Source organism: Pelodiscus sinensis, chromosome 1 (assembly GCF_052426305.1).
Source record: "Pelodiscus sinensis isolate ZL-2025 chromosome 1, ASM5242630v1, whole genome shotgun sequence".
NCBI lineage: Eukaryota > Metazoa > Chordata > Testudines > Trionychidae > Pelodiscus > Pelodiscus sinensis.
In genome coordinates this window covers 99,575,511-99,587,937 of record NC_143052.1, presented here as the reverse complement: position 1 = coordinate 99,587,937, position 12,427 = coordinate 99,575,511, and the positions used below count along the sequence as shown (strand labels likewise).

Here is a 12,427-nt window from a genome sequence, read left to right as displayed (position 1 = left end):
ATGAAATTGCTGTTTTCACCTAGGTAAGTGTAACATGGGGCAAATCTGTAGCTGCTATGAATATAACTGCTGGTGCTCCTGACGCTATTGCAATTGTTAACCTTGATCTGAGTGATATTGCTCTTGCTGCTGTAGTCCCTTTTGTGGCTGTTATTCTTTCTATTGAAATTGGTGCTGCCACTGGTGACACTGCTCCTGATGTTATTGCTACCTCTGCAGCTGGTACACTAGATGGTGGCACTGCTGTTCTCAGTGGACCTATTCTTGATGTTCCTCCCAAATCCTGTAACCTTAGGTGCTCCCCTTCTTTATTACTGCTCTTATTTTAAACCTAATTATTGCAATGGCTGTTATTACAACTTTCTGCTGCTGCTTTGGACTGGAAGTAGGGATGTAAAAGGTTAACTGGTTACCAGGTAAGCATTAGTCTTACTGGCATGCTTACCTGTTAACCACAGTGCCTGGCTGGTGGGAGCAAATTCTCCTTTCTTCCGTTGGCCAGCAGGACCCCAGTTGCAGGGGGCCTGGCCGAGCCAGCACGGACCCCTGGTTACGCACCTGCAGGGCCAGATCATGGCATGGCTAGAGCAGCACCCCACCCATGGTATGGAAGGGCCAGAGCAGTTCCCTGCTTTCCACACAACCAGGCCAGAGCAGCCCCCTGGCTGTGGTGCTGTTGGTGTGGCAGAGGTCCTGCCAGACCAACAAGAGCCCATGAGCTCTCCATGGTTAACTGGTGAAATTATTATAAGTATATTGTTTAACTTTAATGGATATTTACATCCCTAGTCAGACATATTATTTGCGACCTAGAAGCTGGAGTCAGGGTCTCAGTACATATTTCACAAACATGGGGGAGCCAACAGCCATGCTGGACCCCTGGGCAAAGTGAGGGGGAGCGTGGCTTTGCATTTCTGGAAGGGGTGGGGGGGTAAGGAGGCCTGGGCAGAAGGGCTGGGGCAGCCAGCCCTCACTGCTGTTCAGATGACTAAGAACTAGCCCCTTCCAGTCTTTATAGTAGCCTGAAGCACATCATGGGGTACTCTGGCAGCAATTTAAAGGAAATGGGGTTCCAGGCACTGCTACAACCCTGGGCCCTTTAGAAATGCCAGACCCAAGGGCAACTGCCCCTATTGCCCTCCTTCCCCCCAGCCTCCGCATCAGCAGGCCTGCACAAACCAGAGGTGAAAGTAAGCCGGTGTGCTGTTCTGGCAAGAAAGAGCTGGGTTTGATGAAGCACTTGGCTGCAGGTGGAGGTGTGGCACACTCCCAAATGAGCTTCTGAGATTTGCAGGGTGCTATTTATGGAGTGAGTGACCCAGGCTGTGAGCTTCCCTTGCTCAAGAGTGTTGAAAGGGAACAGGAAGCAGACTCCTAGTATGAATCTTGGTGAGTGGGAGGCTTGACCTCCCTGCTGTACCATACCAATTGCGCCTGTGCTCTCTGTATCCACACATACCCCGTGCCCTGAGCCCCCCTTCACACCAACCCTGACTCCTGCAGCTACCAACATACATACCAAGCTCCCTCCCCTGAGCCCCCACATCCTCAAGTTCCTGCCCTGACACCTCCACACACACCCTGCTCCCTGGCCTAAGACCGTATCAATGTTCTAATTTTTTCCAACAATGTGCAGAATAAATTTTTGTTACATGCACTGTGGCATGTGCAGGTGTGCACCCCAAGTAGAAAAACATGCTACCAGCTGTGGGCATTGTGGGTGCTCAACTAATCAGCTGAGTAGCATTTGAACCTTTCCTGAGTGCCCATGTGCTCAGCTTAGAGGGAACACAGGACCCCACCCCCTAGGCTCCAGCCCTGACGCCTGCACCTCCACTCCCTCCCTTGAGCCCCCCATACTGTCTGTACCCCATATTGTAAATTGGTATATATGGTTGTGACTATTTTCTTCCACTATTTGATCTGAGGAAGTGGGTCTGGCCCAGGAAAGCTCATCACCTAATAAACCATCTTGTTAGTCTTTAAAGTGCTACATTGTCCTGTATTTTGCTTCAGCTACCCCAGACTAACACGGCTACATTTCTATTACCATATTTACAGGGACTATTGTATGGTAACTCCACGCCCTCACCTGCTACAACAGTGTCTGTAAGAAATTTAAGTAACTTTCATCAAACCCAACACAACGTCCCCACTCACAGTGTTAAATAGATCAGACAGGTCCCGGGTGGGGAAACTGAGGCACCGGGAGCGACGCCACCTGCGGTCACCCAGGAGCTCAGTGTCAGAGCCGGGAATGGCTGCCCGGGCTCCGGCCCCGCAAGCCAGCGCCAGGCGCACCGAGCGGGGCTGTGGCGGTTGCCGGTCCTGCCCTTGCACCGCGGACCCAGCCAGGCGGCGGCGGCGGCGGCTGCAGTTCCCACGGCTGCTCCAGGAGGGGGCGCTGCTGCTGCGGCCCCTCCGGGCCAGGACCTGGCTCCTTCGCTGGCTCCGTCCCTGCCGCCCTCGCGCTCGCCCCGCCGCACTCCATTTCCCGGCGTGCAGCGTGCGCATGCGCGCCGCCGGAAGTCTCGTGCCGGAGGCCGGGCGCTGCTGCCATGGCGCTGGAGACCCTCTCTCCGGACTGGGAGTTCGACCGCTTCGACGACGGTTCCCAGAGTAAGCGGCGGGGGAGGGGCGCGAGAAGAGCGCCCCGGGCCCCTCCCCTTCGCAGCGGGGCGCGGGCGGGAGCCAACGGCCAAGAGCGCGGCCGGTGGCGGGGACAGGGACGGTTGCACCCGGTTGTCCAGCAGCGCCTGCCTGTCACGCGCGTGCCCTCCGCAGGCGGGGGGAGGGGAGGGGAGTGACCCTTCCCTGCTTTGTCCTGGGCCTGGCCCCCTGGGAGGCAGCGCGCCCGGAGCCGGCCGCGGGTCAGTGTCGCTCGTCCCGGCCCTGTCTGGCTGCAGGCTGGGCTTGGGGTCGCACCGGTGTCCGGCCTGGTGAGGTCACCGCCGCCAGCTGCCTGCGCTGGGGCAGGACCAGGCAACCTGTCCTCGCCCATCCCTGCCTGCTCTGGCCGCTCTCCAGTGATGGGGCGTCCCTGGCAGCTCTTACCGCGGGAGTGTTTCTAGTACCTGCGCCTCCCTTGCTGCAGTTTAAGGCAATTGACTTCTTATCTTGGCTTCAGTGGCTATGGAGAGCAGTTGATCATCGTTCCCTGTGCCCCTGCCCTCAGTGTATTTGACGGTTATTATCAGGTCATCCCCTCCTCCCCGGTTTTTTTTCAGGTCTAAACATGACTTTTCTCCATAGGTCAGGGTTTTGTGTGTGTTTTTTAATCCTTTATTATTTTTGTTGCTCTCATCTGGACTCTTTCCAGTTTCTCCAGATCTTTCCTAAATTGGCACCCAGATTTAGATAAGTTCCTAGCTAAGCCCTCACCAGTCCTGAGTAAAGTAGGAAAGTACTTCCTTTGTCTTGAATACAACACTCCTGATAATACCTCCTTTCCCCCAGAATATTAGCTTCATTTGCAACTGCATCACATTGATTCATATTCAGTTTGTGGTTTAAAGGTTCATCTTTCTTTTGTTTTTCCTCCCTCCACATCCCCAGTAACTACTTGAGATAATTTAGCAAATATCCCAAACAATCATGGGAGAATCAAACAAGAGGGATAAACTGACTTTTGTCTGGTGTATTTACATGCATTGGGAATTTTTCCAGCTGAAACAGTGATGCCTCTTTCTTTGCAGTTTGTCTTGATTAGCAGATAAGTCACGCTAGAATAAATTAGTTCCGTGTTGTGTGTTTGCTGTGGCTTGAAGGGAACTAAGCCGGGCATTCTCTTGCAATTTCACTTCAACTTTTTGAATGACGATTAATTCTTTGTCAGCCTGCATGTGTGCCATTTTCTGTCCTTGTAGATTACTTAGTTTCTAAGAAAGTTCATGGAATGCACTTGTTACACTGTAAAGTACCGGATGTGCAGGGAATGGGATTGCTTCTCAGAAAACCATACAGAAAAGAAACAGAATTACCAGGCAGGTGAAAGAGGCTGGTTTGGGGCAGTCCCCTCAGAAATTTCTGAAGCGGCTCCTGATCAAAAATTATTGCCCACCTCAAGCTAGACCATCCCTACCCTGCTCTTAATGTTACATTATCAGGTATAAAACTAGGCTTGGCAGAATTCAGCTTTTATTTTCTTATAATTTTGACAGATAATGTTGATTATTTTAAAGCATTTTATATGTTTAGATTTTCATTATTGCAGGAAATTACAGGAAGATTAGGGACCTGCTGGTGAAGGGTGGCAGTCAGTGTGCACATGGAGCCAGCTTAAAAGTGCGCACTGGCTTTCCAGGAGTGTGGCAGCAGGTGGGAGCCAATGTGAGCTGGGAGCCAGCATAAAAGCTGTTTACTGGTGCGCACTAGCTGCCACCTTGTGTTGTTGGTTCGGGTAACTGTTTTCAGTCGTTATACATTTAACCAATTACCTGCTTTTTAACATCCCTAATTGGTAACCTTTTAGGTGATATGCAAAAACAATATTTTACTCATTGATAGTCTGTAAATATCTTTAGCTTCTCATAAGTGTAGGTTTATTAACACCGGTGAATTGTCTACATTTCATCACTCGTGAATTTTTCTGATCCTGAATGGCTAGTCAGCTACTGGCTAGCAAATGTGAAAGACTGAGGACTGGAAAAGTTCAGTTTAGGTGCAGTAACATCATCTGTGTGGAAATCCATCACCGGGCTTCTGGGAAGGTATATAATATGAACACTGTCACTGGAACCAGCTTAGGGGAGGTGCCATCTTTTTTTATTATTCTTTGCTTCATAGGTATATAGCTAGAACTAGAACAGCCACCGCTCATTCAGTTTCTTGCTAATAGGAGAGAGAAGTCTTTCACTTCCCTTCAAAATTTGAAGAGTGAAGGGAATGGGGACTCTCCCAACTTGTTTGCCAAGGAGTGGTGGGAGATGGTCATTGGTGATGTTAAAAATTGAGTATTTGGGTAACATTGTAACTGCTGAGATTGTCAGCAATTACACAGTTATATGTGCTGCAGGCTCTGCAGTATAAAGCTTAGCTATGGGTAACTGTATAAGTAACCATTTAGCTTTTGTACTGGGGAGCCTGCAATAAAGCTATCCTGGGAGCAGGGCCACCAAATCCTGCCATCCTGGCTCCCAGGGAGGTGGCTTCACTCACTGCTGCCCTGGGAGCTAGTTGAGTATAAGCAAAACCATTAACCAACAAGCACCATTGAACCTCACTAGCACTTCTGGTTTTGAGAGAACAAGTATAAAATGGGGTTCCCTTGGAAAAGCTGAGTTACGCTGGTGTAAAATAGAGACTAGACTTATGGCATCAGCCTTATGGTCTGTGATGTTCCAAAATAAGAGGTATGTATTATGTAATAAGAAATGTAGGAAATAAGAAAATGACACTTGGTGGCAGCTTTAGATTTCTTCTTTTGCAGCTTTCTGCACTGTATACTTGAATGATAGATTTTAAAACTAGTTAATTAAACAAACCAAAAGGATTAGCTATCCTAAATCCTTTTCTTTCTAGCAATATCCAACACAGTAAATATCTTGGGAATTTACCTGTCAAATCACATTTGTACTAAAAGACATAGAGTCTTGAAGAATGATGTTTTGCAAACTGAATTACTTAAGTTACTAGCCAGTTGATCCATTTAGCCATATACATATCTTCATCAACATTATTTTCTCTCAGTAAGAAGATTTTCTTATGTTTCATTCTTGCAGGTAGGGCCCTGTATTATCTTCTTGCATTGCTTACACTTGACACATTTTCCTTTTTTACCCATATCTCTTTTATTCCCAGATATGATCTCTCTTCTGCTAGAAGCCATGACAGTTTCTCTGGCAAAAGAGTGGGGGAATATAGAAAGCTGAGTGTGTGCTGAATAGGGATGTGAATGGTAAGGGTCATGCTTACCATGCCTGGTACGGTTTGCCATGCCACGGGCAGGGGACTGCTCCAGCCTCGCCAGGCCCACCATGCCTTGCGCAGTGGATGCTCCAGCCCGGCCAGAGCATCCCTCACACGTGGGCCGTGGGACTCCAGGCTAGCCAGGCTGGAGCAGTCCCCTGCCTGCTTCTGTTTAAGCAGTTTCAGAGGGGTAGCCAAGTTTGTCTGTAACTGGAAAAACTTAAACAACAACAAATAGTCCCTCTGCCATGTATATTGGTCAAACTGAACAGTCTCTGTTGGCAAGAATTAAGAGACACAAATCAGATATCCGAAAAGGTAACACACAGAAACCTGCTGGGGAACATTTTAACTTGTCCAGGCACTCATTAATGGATCTGAAAGTCACCTTACTGTTTCAGGCCAATTCCACAAGCCAAATACAGGCAGTCCCCGGGTTACGTACAAGATAGGGACTGTAGGTTTGTTCTTAAGTTGAATCTGTATGTAAGTCGGAACTGGCGTCCAGATTCAGCCACTGCTGAAACTGACCGCCAGTTCTGACTTACATACAGAATCAACTTAAGAACCCCAGGCGTCCCCAAGTCAGCTGCTGCTGAAACTGATCAGCAGCTGATTCCAGGAAGCCCGGGGCAGAGCAACTCTGCCTCGGGCTTCCTGTAGTCAGCGCTGGTCAGTTTCAGCAGAAGCTGACTTGGGGACGCCTGGGGCAGAGCAGCTGGGGTGCTACTGGACCAACCCAGCAGCACCCCATCTGCTCTGCCCCAGACGTCCTGATTCAGCCGCTGCTGAAACTGACCAGCAGCGGCTGAATCAGGACCTGGGGCAGAGCAGCTGGGGTGCTGCCGGGTTGGTCCAGTAGTGCCCACGGGCGCTGCAGGACCAATCGGCAGCGCCCCAGCTGCTCTGCCCCAGAGTCCAAAACAAAAGCCTGGTCTGCTGGGGGAGGAGGGGAGCACACTAGCTGCGCCCCCCCCCCAGCAGACCAGGGACACGGGGAGCAGAGCCGCAGCGGCAGCGGGGTGCCGCGCCTCTGAGGCTTTGCTCTGGCAAAGCCTCAGAGGCGAGGGACCCCGCCACGGCTGCGGCTTCAGTCTGGGTGCCTGTGGTCTGCTGGGGATGGTCCCCAGCAGACCACAGGTACCCGGCCTGAAGCCGCAGCCCGGGGGGGGTCCCGCGCCTCTGAGGCTTTGCCAGAGCAAAGCCTCAGAGGCGCGGGGAACCGCCGCTGCTGCCGCTCCAGTCTGGGTGCCTGTGGTCTGCTGGGGACGGTCCCCAGCAGACCACAGGCACCCTGACTGAAGCCGCAGCCGCGGGGGGGTCCCGCGCCTCTGAGGCTTTGCCAGAGCAAAGCCTCAGAGGCGCGGGGAACCGCCGCTGCTGCCGCTTCAGTCAAAGCGGCAGCAGCGGCGGTTCCCCGCGCCTCTGAGGCTTTGCTCTGGCAAAGCCTCAGAGGCGCGGGACCCCCCGCGGCTGCGGCTTCAGTCCGGGTGCCTGTGGTCTGCTGGGGACCGTCCCCAGCAGACCACAGGCACCGGGTCTCAAGGGGCAGCAGAAGCGCGGGAACCCGCCCGGTGCCCCTGGTCTGCTGGAGACGGTCTCCAGCAGACCAGGGGCACCGGAGCAGCTTACGAACGGGGCTTTCTCGCCCCGACTTCCGGGGCGAGAAAGCTCGGTTCGTAAGTGCGGATCCGACTTAAGTCGGATCCGCGTACGTCGGGGACTGCCTGTACTCAGGGAAGCCTTGGAACTTAACTTTATGTACAGATTTGATTCCTGTCACAAAGGTATGAATAAAGACATTGGCTGGATGGCCCACTACATTTCACATCCTAAAGACATAAAAAACAAAACAATGGGTACTTAAGAACAATTTGCAACTTCTCTATCAACTTCATGTAGTATGGAGATTCTAATTGACTATTTTTCTCTCTTTTTTTTTTTCCTTCTTTCCCCCCCATCCCGCCAAAGCCTTATTTCGAAACTGGACCTTTAATAACTCCAGTTATTAACCTAAGAAGTAGATTGTGCCCATAAAAGCTCATGATGCCATTTACGTTTTTTGTTAGTCTTTAAGGTGCTGAAAGGCTATTTGTTGTTTTTCTGTTTAAGCAATTAAACATAACAAACCAGTTAACCAATAGCCTGGCCAGGCTGGAGCAGCTGCCTGCTCCAGCCCATCTGGGCCCACTGTGCTGTAGGTGGGGGGGCTGTTCCAGCCTGGGATCCCAGTTAAACAATTACACTTAATGTTTAACTGGCTAACTTTTTAAATGGGTTTTTATGTCCCTATTGAGAACGACTAATCTAGGCTGTAAATTCGTTAGGGGCAAGATGTCATTCTTTTGGGGCATTTTAACTGTAGTAGAATCTCCAAGTTACATACAGCAGAGTTACTAACTAATCAATGAAGCGCAAATACCTCATTTGGAATTGGAAGTGGGCCATCAGATAGAAACAGAGATGAGTGAGGGGGGGAAAAAAAGGCAAAAACAGTACAGTACTGTGTTAAATGTAAACTACTAAAAAAACAATGCAGCATTTTTATTCTGCATAGGAAAATTTTCAAAGCTGTATTAAGTCAGTGTTCAGCTGTAAATTGTTGAAGGAATAACCGTAATGTTTTGTTCAGAGTTACGAACAATCTCCAGTCCAGAGGTGTTTGTAACTCTTGAGGTTCTACTGTATCACAAAGTGCTAGGAGTACATATAACACTATATCAAAATAAAGAACCCATCAGGATAGTGCAGTGGTCCCCAACCATTTGGGGTTGCCGGGCGCCAGGGGGCGTGGCCGTTCGCCCGCCGGGCGCCCGGGGGGGGGTTAGGGCCCCCCCATAGCCGCATTCCGGGGCCGGCGCTCTCTTCCCCCCCCCCCCCTTCCCCAAGCGCCGCGCGCCCGGGGCCGGCGCTCTCTCCCCCCCCCCCCAAGCGCCGCGCGCCCGGGGCCGGCGCTCTCTCCCCTCCCCCTCCTCCCCCAAGCGCCGCGTGCCCGGGGCCAGCGCTCTCTCCCCTCCCCCTCCTCCCCCAAGCGCCGCGTGCCCGGGGCCGGCGCTAGCGCTTTCTTCCCCCCCCCTGCCCCCCATGCGCTGCGGGGCGTGAATCTGCGGCGCCCCCGGGGCCGGCGCTCTCCGTGCGCCACGTGCCCGGGGCCGGCTCCGGCACCGCAGATGCGCCACATGCCCGGGGCCAGGCCAGCCCTGAGCAGTTGGCGGGCGCAGAGAAATGCCCCCGCGGGCGCATGGCGCCCGCGGGCACCATGTTGGGGACCACGGGGATAGTGGGTATTAGAGATGTTAAATTGTGTTTAATTAAGTAAATGTGTCACTACTGAAAATTTCAGTGGTTACACGGTTATACATGAGGCAACAGTCGTCTCCTTGGAAACCATTGTGATCCTCGTATGTACCAGGATCCTCCAAGTAACCGTGAAGGTTTACCAATGAGCCCAAGTGTACACAGTTACATTTTCATATCCCTAGTGGGTATTGTGTTAATGTAATGATTTGTTGCATGATTTGCCTAGATTGACTTTGTATAGCTATCCTTTTAGGTGGCTTTATTTTCAAAAATACTAAAATGTTCTCTAATGTACTGGTATAAATACTTGTTGGACTTCACTGGTCCGGCACCCTCGGTACCTGAGCAGTCTCAGATGAGGGAATTTGCCAGACCAGGGAAGATCCCCTGCCACCAGCCCCCTGAGCCTGCCACCCTTCCCCACAGCCAGCTCCTTTGGCCCTGCTCCTGGTCAGGCAACACAGCTGCCCTGGCCCCACTGCCATAACTGCTGCTCCAGCCCCACTGTCAGCACAGCAGCATGCAGCCCTGGCCCCATTACTGGGGCACCAGCATGTGGCCCTGATTGGGCTACCAACCTGCTGTAGCCCCAGCTGGGTTGCCGCAGCTCCGCTACTGCGGCTCCAGATGGGCTTCCCCTGCTTCGCTACCACGGCTCTGTCCCCGCTACCATGGCTCTGTCCCCACTGCCAGGCCGACACGCAGTCCCACTCGGACTGCCACAGGACAACCCTGCTGCTGGGCTGGCAAGCACAGGCTGCCGTGACTCCAGCTGAGTTGTCTGGCTGCCTCTACCCTGTTACCATAACCCTGCTACTGCTGCCAAGTTGCTGAGGCCCTATTCCCGCTACCACCAGTCTCACCTTTCATGAGGCTCTCAGCTACTGGCCCTCCTGCCCCGAGATCTCTTGTTCAGCAACATCCATAGTCCTGCTAAACCTTGGATGTTGCCAGATGAAAGTCCTGGTTAGAGAGGTGCAACCTGTATTGTTGCTCTATGGTACTGTTGGGGAGGATACAGTAGTCTTAACACACAGTGGAGGCTGAATCCTTGCTTTATGCGCAAAACTCAACTCAGCCTTAACCGTGGAGCAGTAATCAGTGACTCTATAGTAACAAGTATGCCTTTTTGCATATTTTGATGAATTCAAGTAAATGAGAAATATGGCACTCATTCAGATGCTTGATTTTGGAATATTATGTTATGGTAATAATAAGTGGAATTTGTAAAGATTAGCAGCCTGTGTACTTAATTTACCAATGAACATAAATTTGATATTTGCACAGTGGAGTGTTGCTTAAATATATCTCTACTCTTAGCAATGAATGGGCTGCCACTTTATTTGGCCATTTAACTTCAAGTGGTGGTAAAGCAGAATGCTCTGACAGAGGAAGAGTTAGCTTGAAGATGGTTAGACTTCTGGGTGATGACTTATGACAACATAATCCTGCAATCAAATTATGAGAAAATGATGGGAACAGCTGTTTTGTAATGCAGTTACTGGTGAATTCTAAGAAGTGATAAGATACTCTTTGCCTCGTGGGTATACTATTACCATAGATGTTTGGCCAGGGATCTCTCTCTAAACTAATGTGCAATATTAAGAAACAGATGTCATATAATTTGTTGTCTGTGTTGTCTATTCATGTTATAAAGTTGACTTATCTGGTAAATTAGCTTGTTTAAGCTCAATCGTGAAAATACATGCACACTAAAATATGTCATAAATGTTTTGCAGCTTCTGGCAAATAGGGAAACTTCCATTTAAATTTGATACATTTGAGTTAGGTTTTCCCTTGGCTTATGAAATTTTATCTACTTATTATCAATCTGGTTAACTGAAGTGATTTAAGGAGACAGTTCTTCAAACTAAAGAATAGATTAAACTAGATATTACTTTAAAGTAGCAGCTCAATAAGTATTCTGTAAAATACTTTACATGTATGATACTATGTAAATATTATTATTTACTCTTAGAAATTCATGCAGAAGTACAGTTGAAGAATTATGGGAAATTTCTTGAAGAGTACACTTCTCAGCTAAGGAGAATAGAAGATGCATTGGATGACTCTGTTGGAGATGTTTGGGACTTCAATCTTGATCCTATAGCATTAAAGGTTTGCATATGTTTAATACATATTGAGATTGTATATTTTTTTTCTACAAACTGGAATAATGCATGCAGTTTCAGAGAAGTTCAGTTGTGATTTCAGTAAAGAATCTCTGGAAGGATCAGATTTATTGGGCAGAAGTTTTTCTTTTCAGAATGAATACAAAACTGTGAAATTAAATGAAGAAATTTGATTGTCCAGTAGCTTATAGTTCTGTTACCAAGCATCTTAGGGCTCATCTAGACTATATTCCTCTGTCGAAAGAGGAATGTAAATGAGCCCACATAGGCGTGCACAGCACATTTCATTAGGATGTACACCCAAAGAATTTTTTAAAAATGTATTCTTTGACCCCCATTAGCCACACCCCCTAACCCCCATTAGCGACGCCTCTGGAGGTAAGACTTTCGGGGCAATATGGACACATGACCAGAAGTAAAAAGTGTCATGTGACACCGCTCCCCCCTCAAGGACTTTTCCCACCATCCTCTTACCAACAGGGATTAGTTTGGCACTCACCAAATCCCCCTCATGCAACTATCCTGCAATTGCATTAATCCTGTGTGTGTGACATTAACTCGGGGGGTGGAGAAGCTGGGGGAAGTGTTCCCTCTAAGAGTTTCCTCCCATGAGCACAATAAATTTTGTGTTGTGCACCAGTACTGAGTTTGTGGCTTGTTTGGATGTGCCATTGTGGCACCCAAGTTATTAATACATATCTTATTAACCTCTACCTTTCCCTTCTGCTGCTCTGTCTCCTCTGCTTGCTCCATGAGCTCCCCTGGTGCCTGCTGCTCCCCCCCCCACCCACCTCTGCTGTCCTGACTCCTGCCCTTCTCACTGCCCTCAGCCTTCCTGAGACCTGCCCCCCTCCACCAGCCTTTCTCTCCCCCCTGTGCCCATTCCTCCAGTAGCCCCACTCTGATCATGTGAGCTACCCCTCCTTGTCCCCTCTTCTAACACCTCCCTCTACACACCTGCCCTGCCTCTCTCCTCTGGTGCTGGTCCCTCCCCTGCAGGTATCTGTCCTTCTGCTTCACTCCTCAGAATACCCTGGCACCTGCACCTTCCCTTACCCCTGCACGCTCCTGGTGCCACCCCCTTCCCT

The 12,427-nt window shown here is 50.0% G+C and overlaps 2 protein-coding genes across 4 annotated transcripts in view; one reads left to right on the top strand and one right to left on the bottom strand.

Annotated features, from left to right (window-relative positions):
* ALDH1L2 (aldehyde dehydrogenase 1 family member L2) overlaps nt 1–2,529 on the bottom strand; it is a 67,454-nt gene extending 64,925 nt beyond the window's left edge. Inside the window, exon 1 of the mRNA XM_075938571.2 lies at nt 2,161–2,529. Coding sequence (XP_075794686.2) covers nt 2,161–2,514 — 354 coding nt within the window. The 5' untranslated portion in view covers nt 2,515–2,529. The remainder of the gene's footprint in view (nt 1–2,160) is intronic.
* The window catches only part of WASHC4 (WASH complex subunit 4), a 72,759-nt gene continuing 62,820 nt past the window's right edge, over nt 2,489–12,427 (top strand). For all 3 annotated transcript variants that reach the window (XM_075938562.2, XM_075938557.2, XM_075938551.2), the window contains exons 1-2: nt 2,489–2,619; nt 11,186–11,325. In XM_075938562.2, the coding sequence (XP_075794677.1) occupies nt 2,559–2,619; nt 11,186–11,325 (201 nt within the window). In that variant the 5' untranslated portion in view covers nt 2,489–2,558. The remainder of the gene's footprint in view (nt 2,620–11,185; nt 11,326–12,427) is intronic.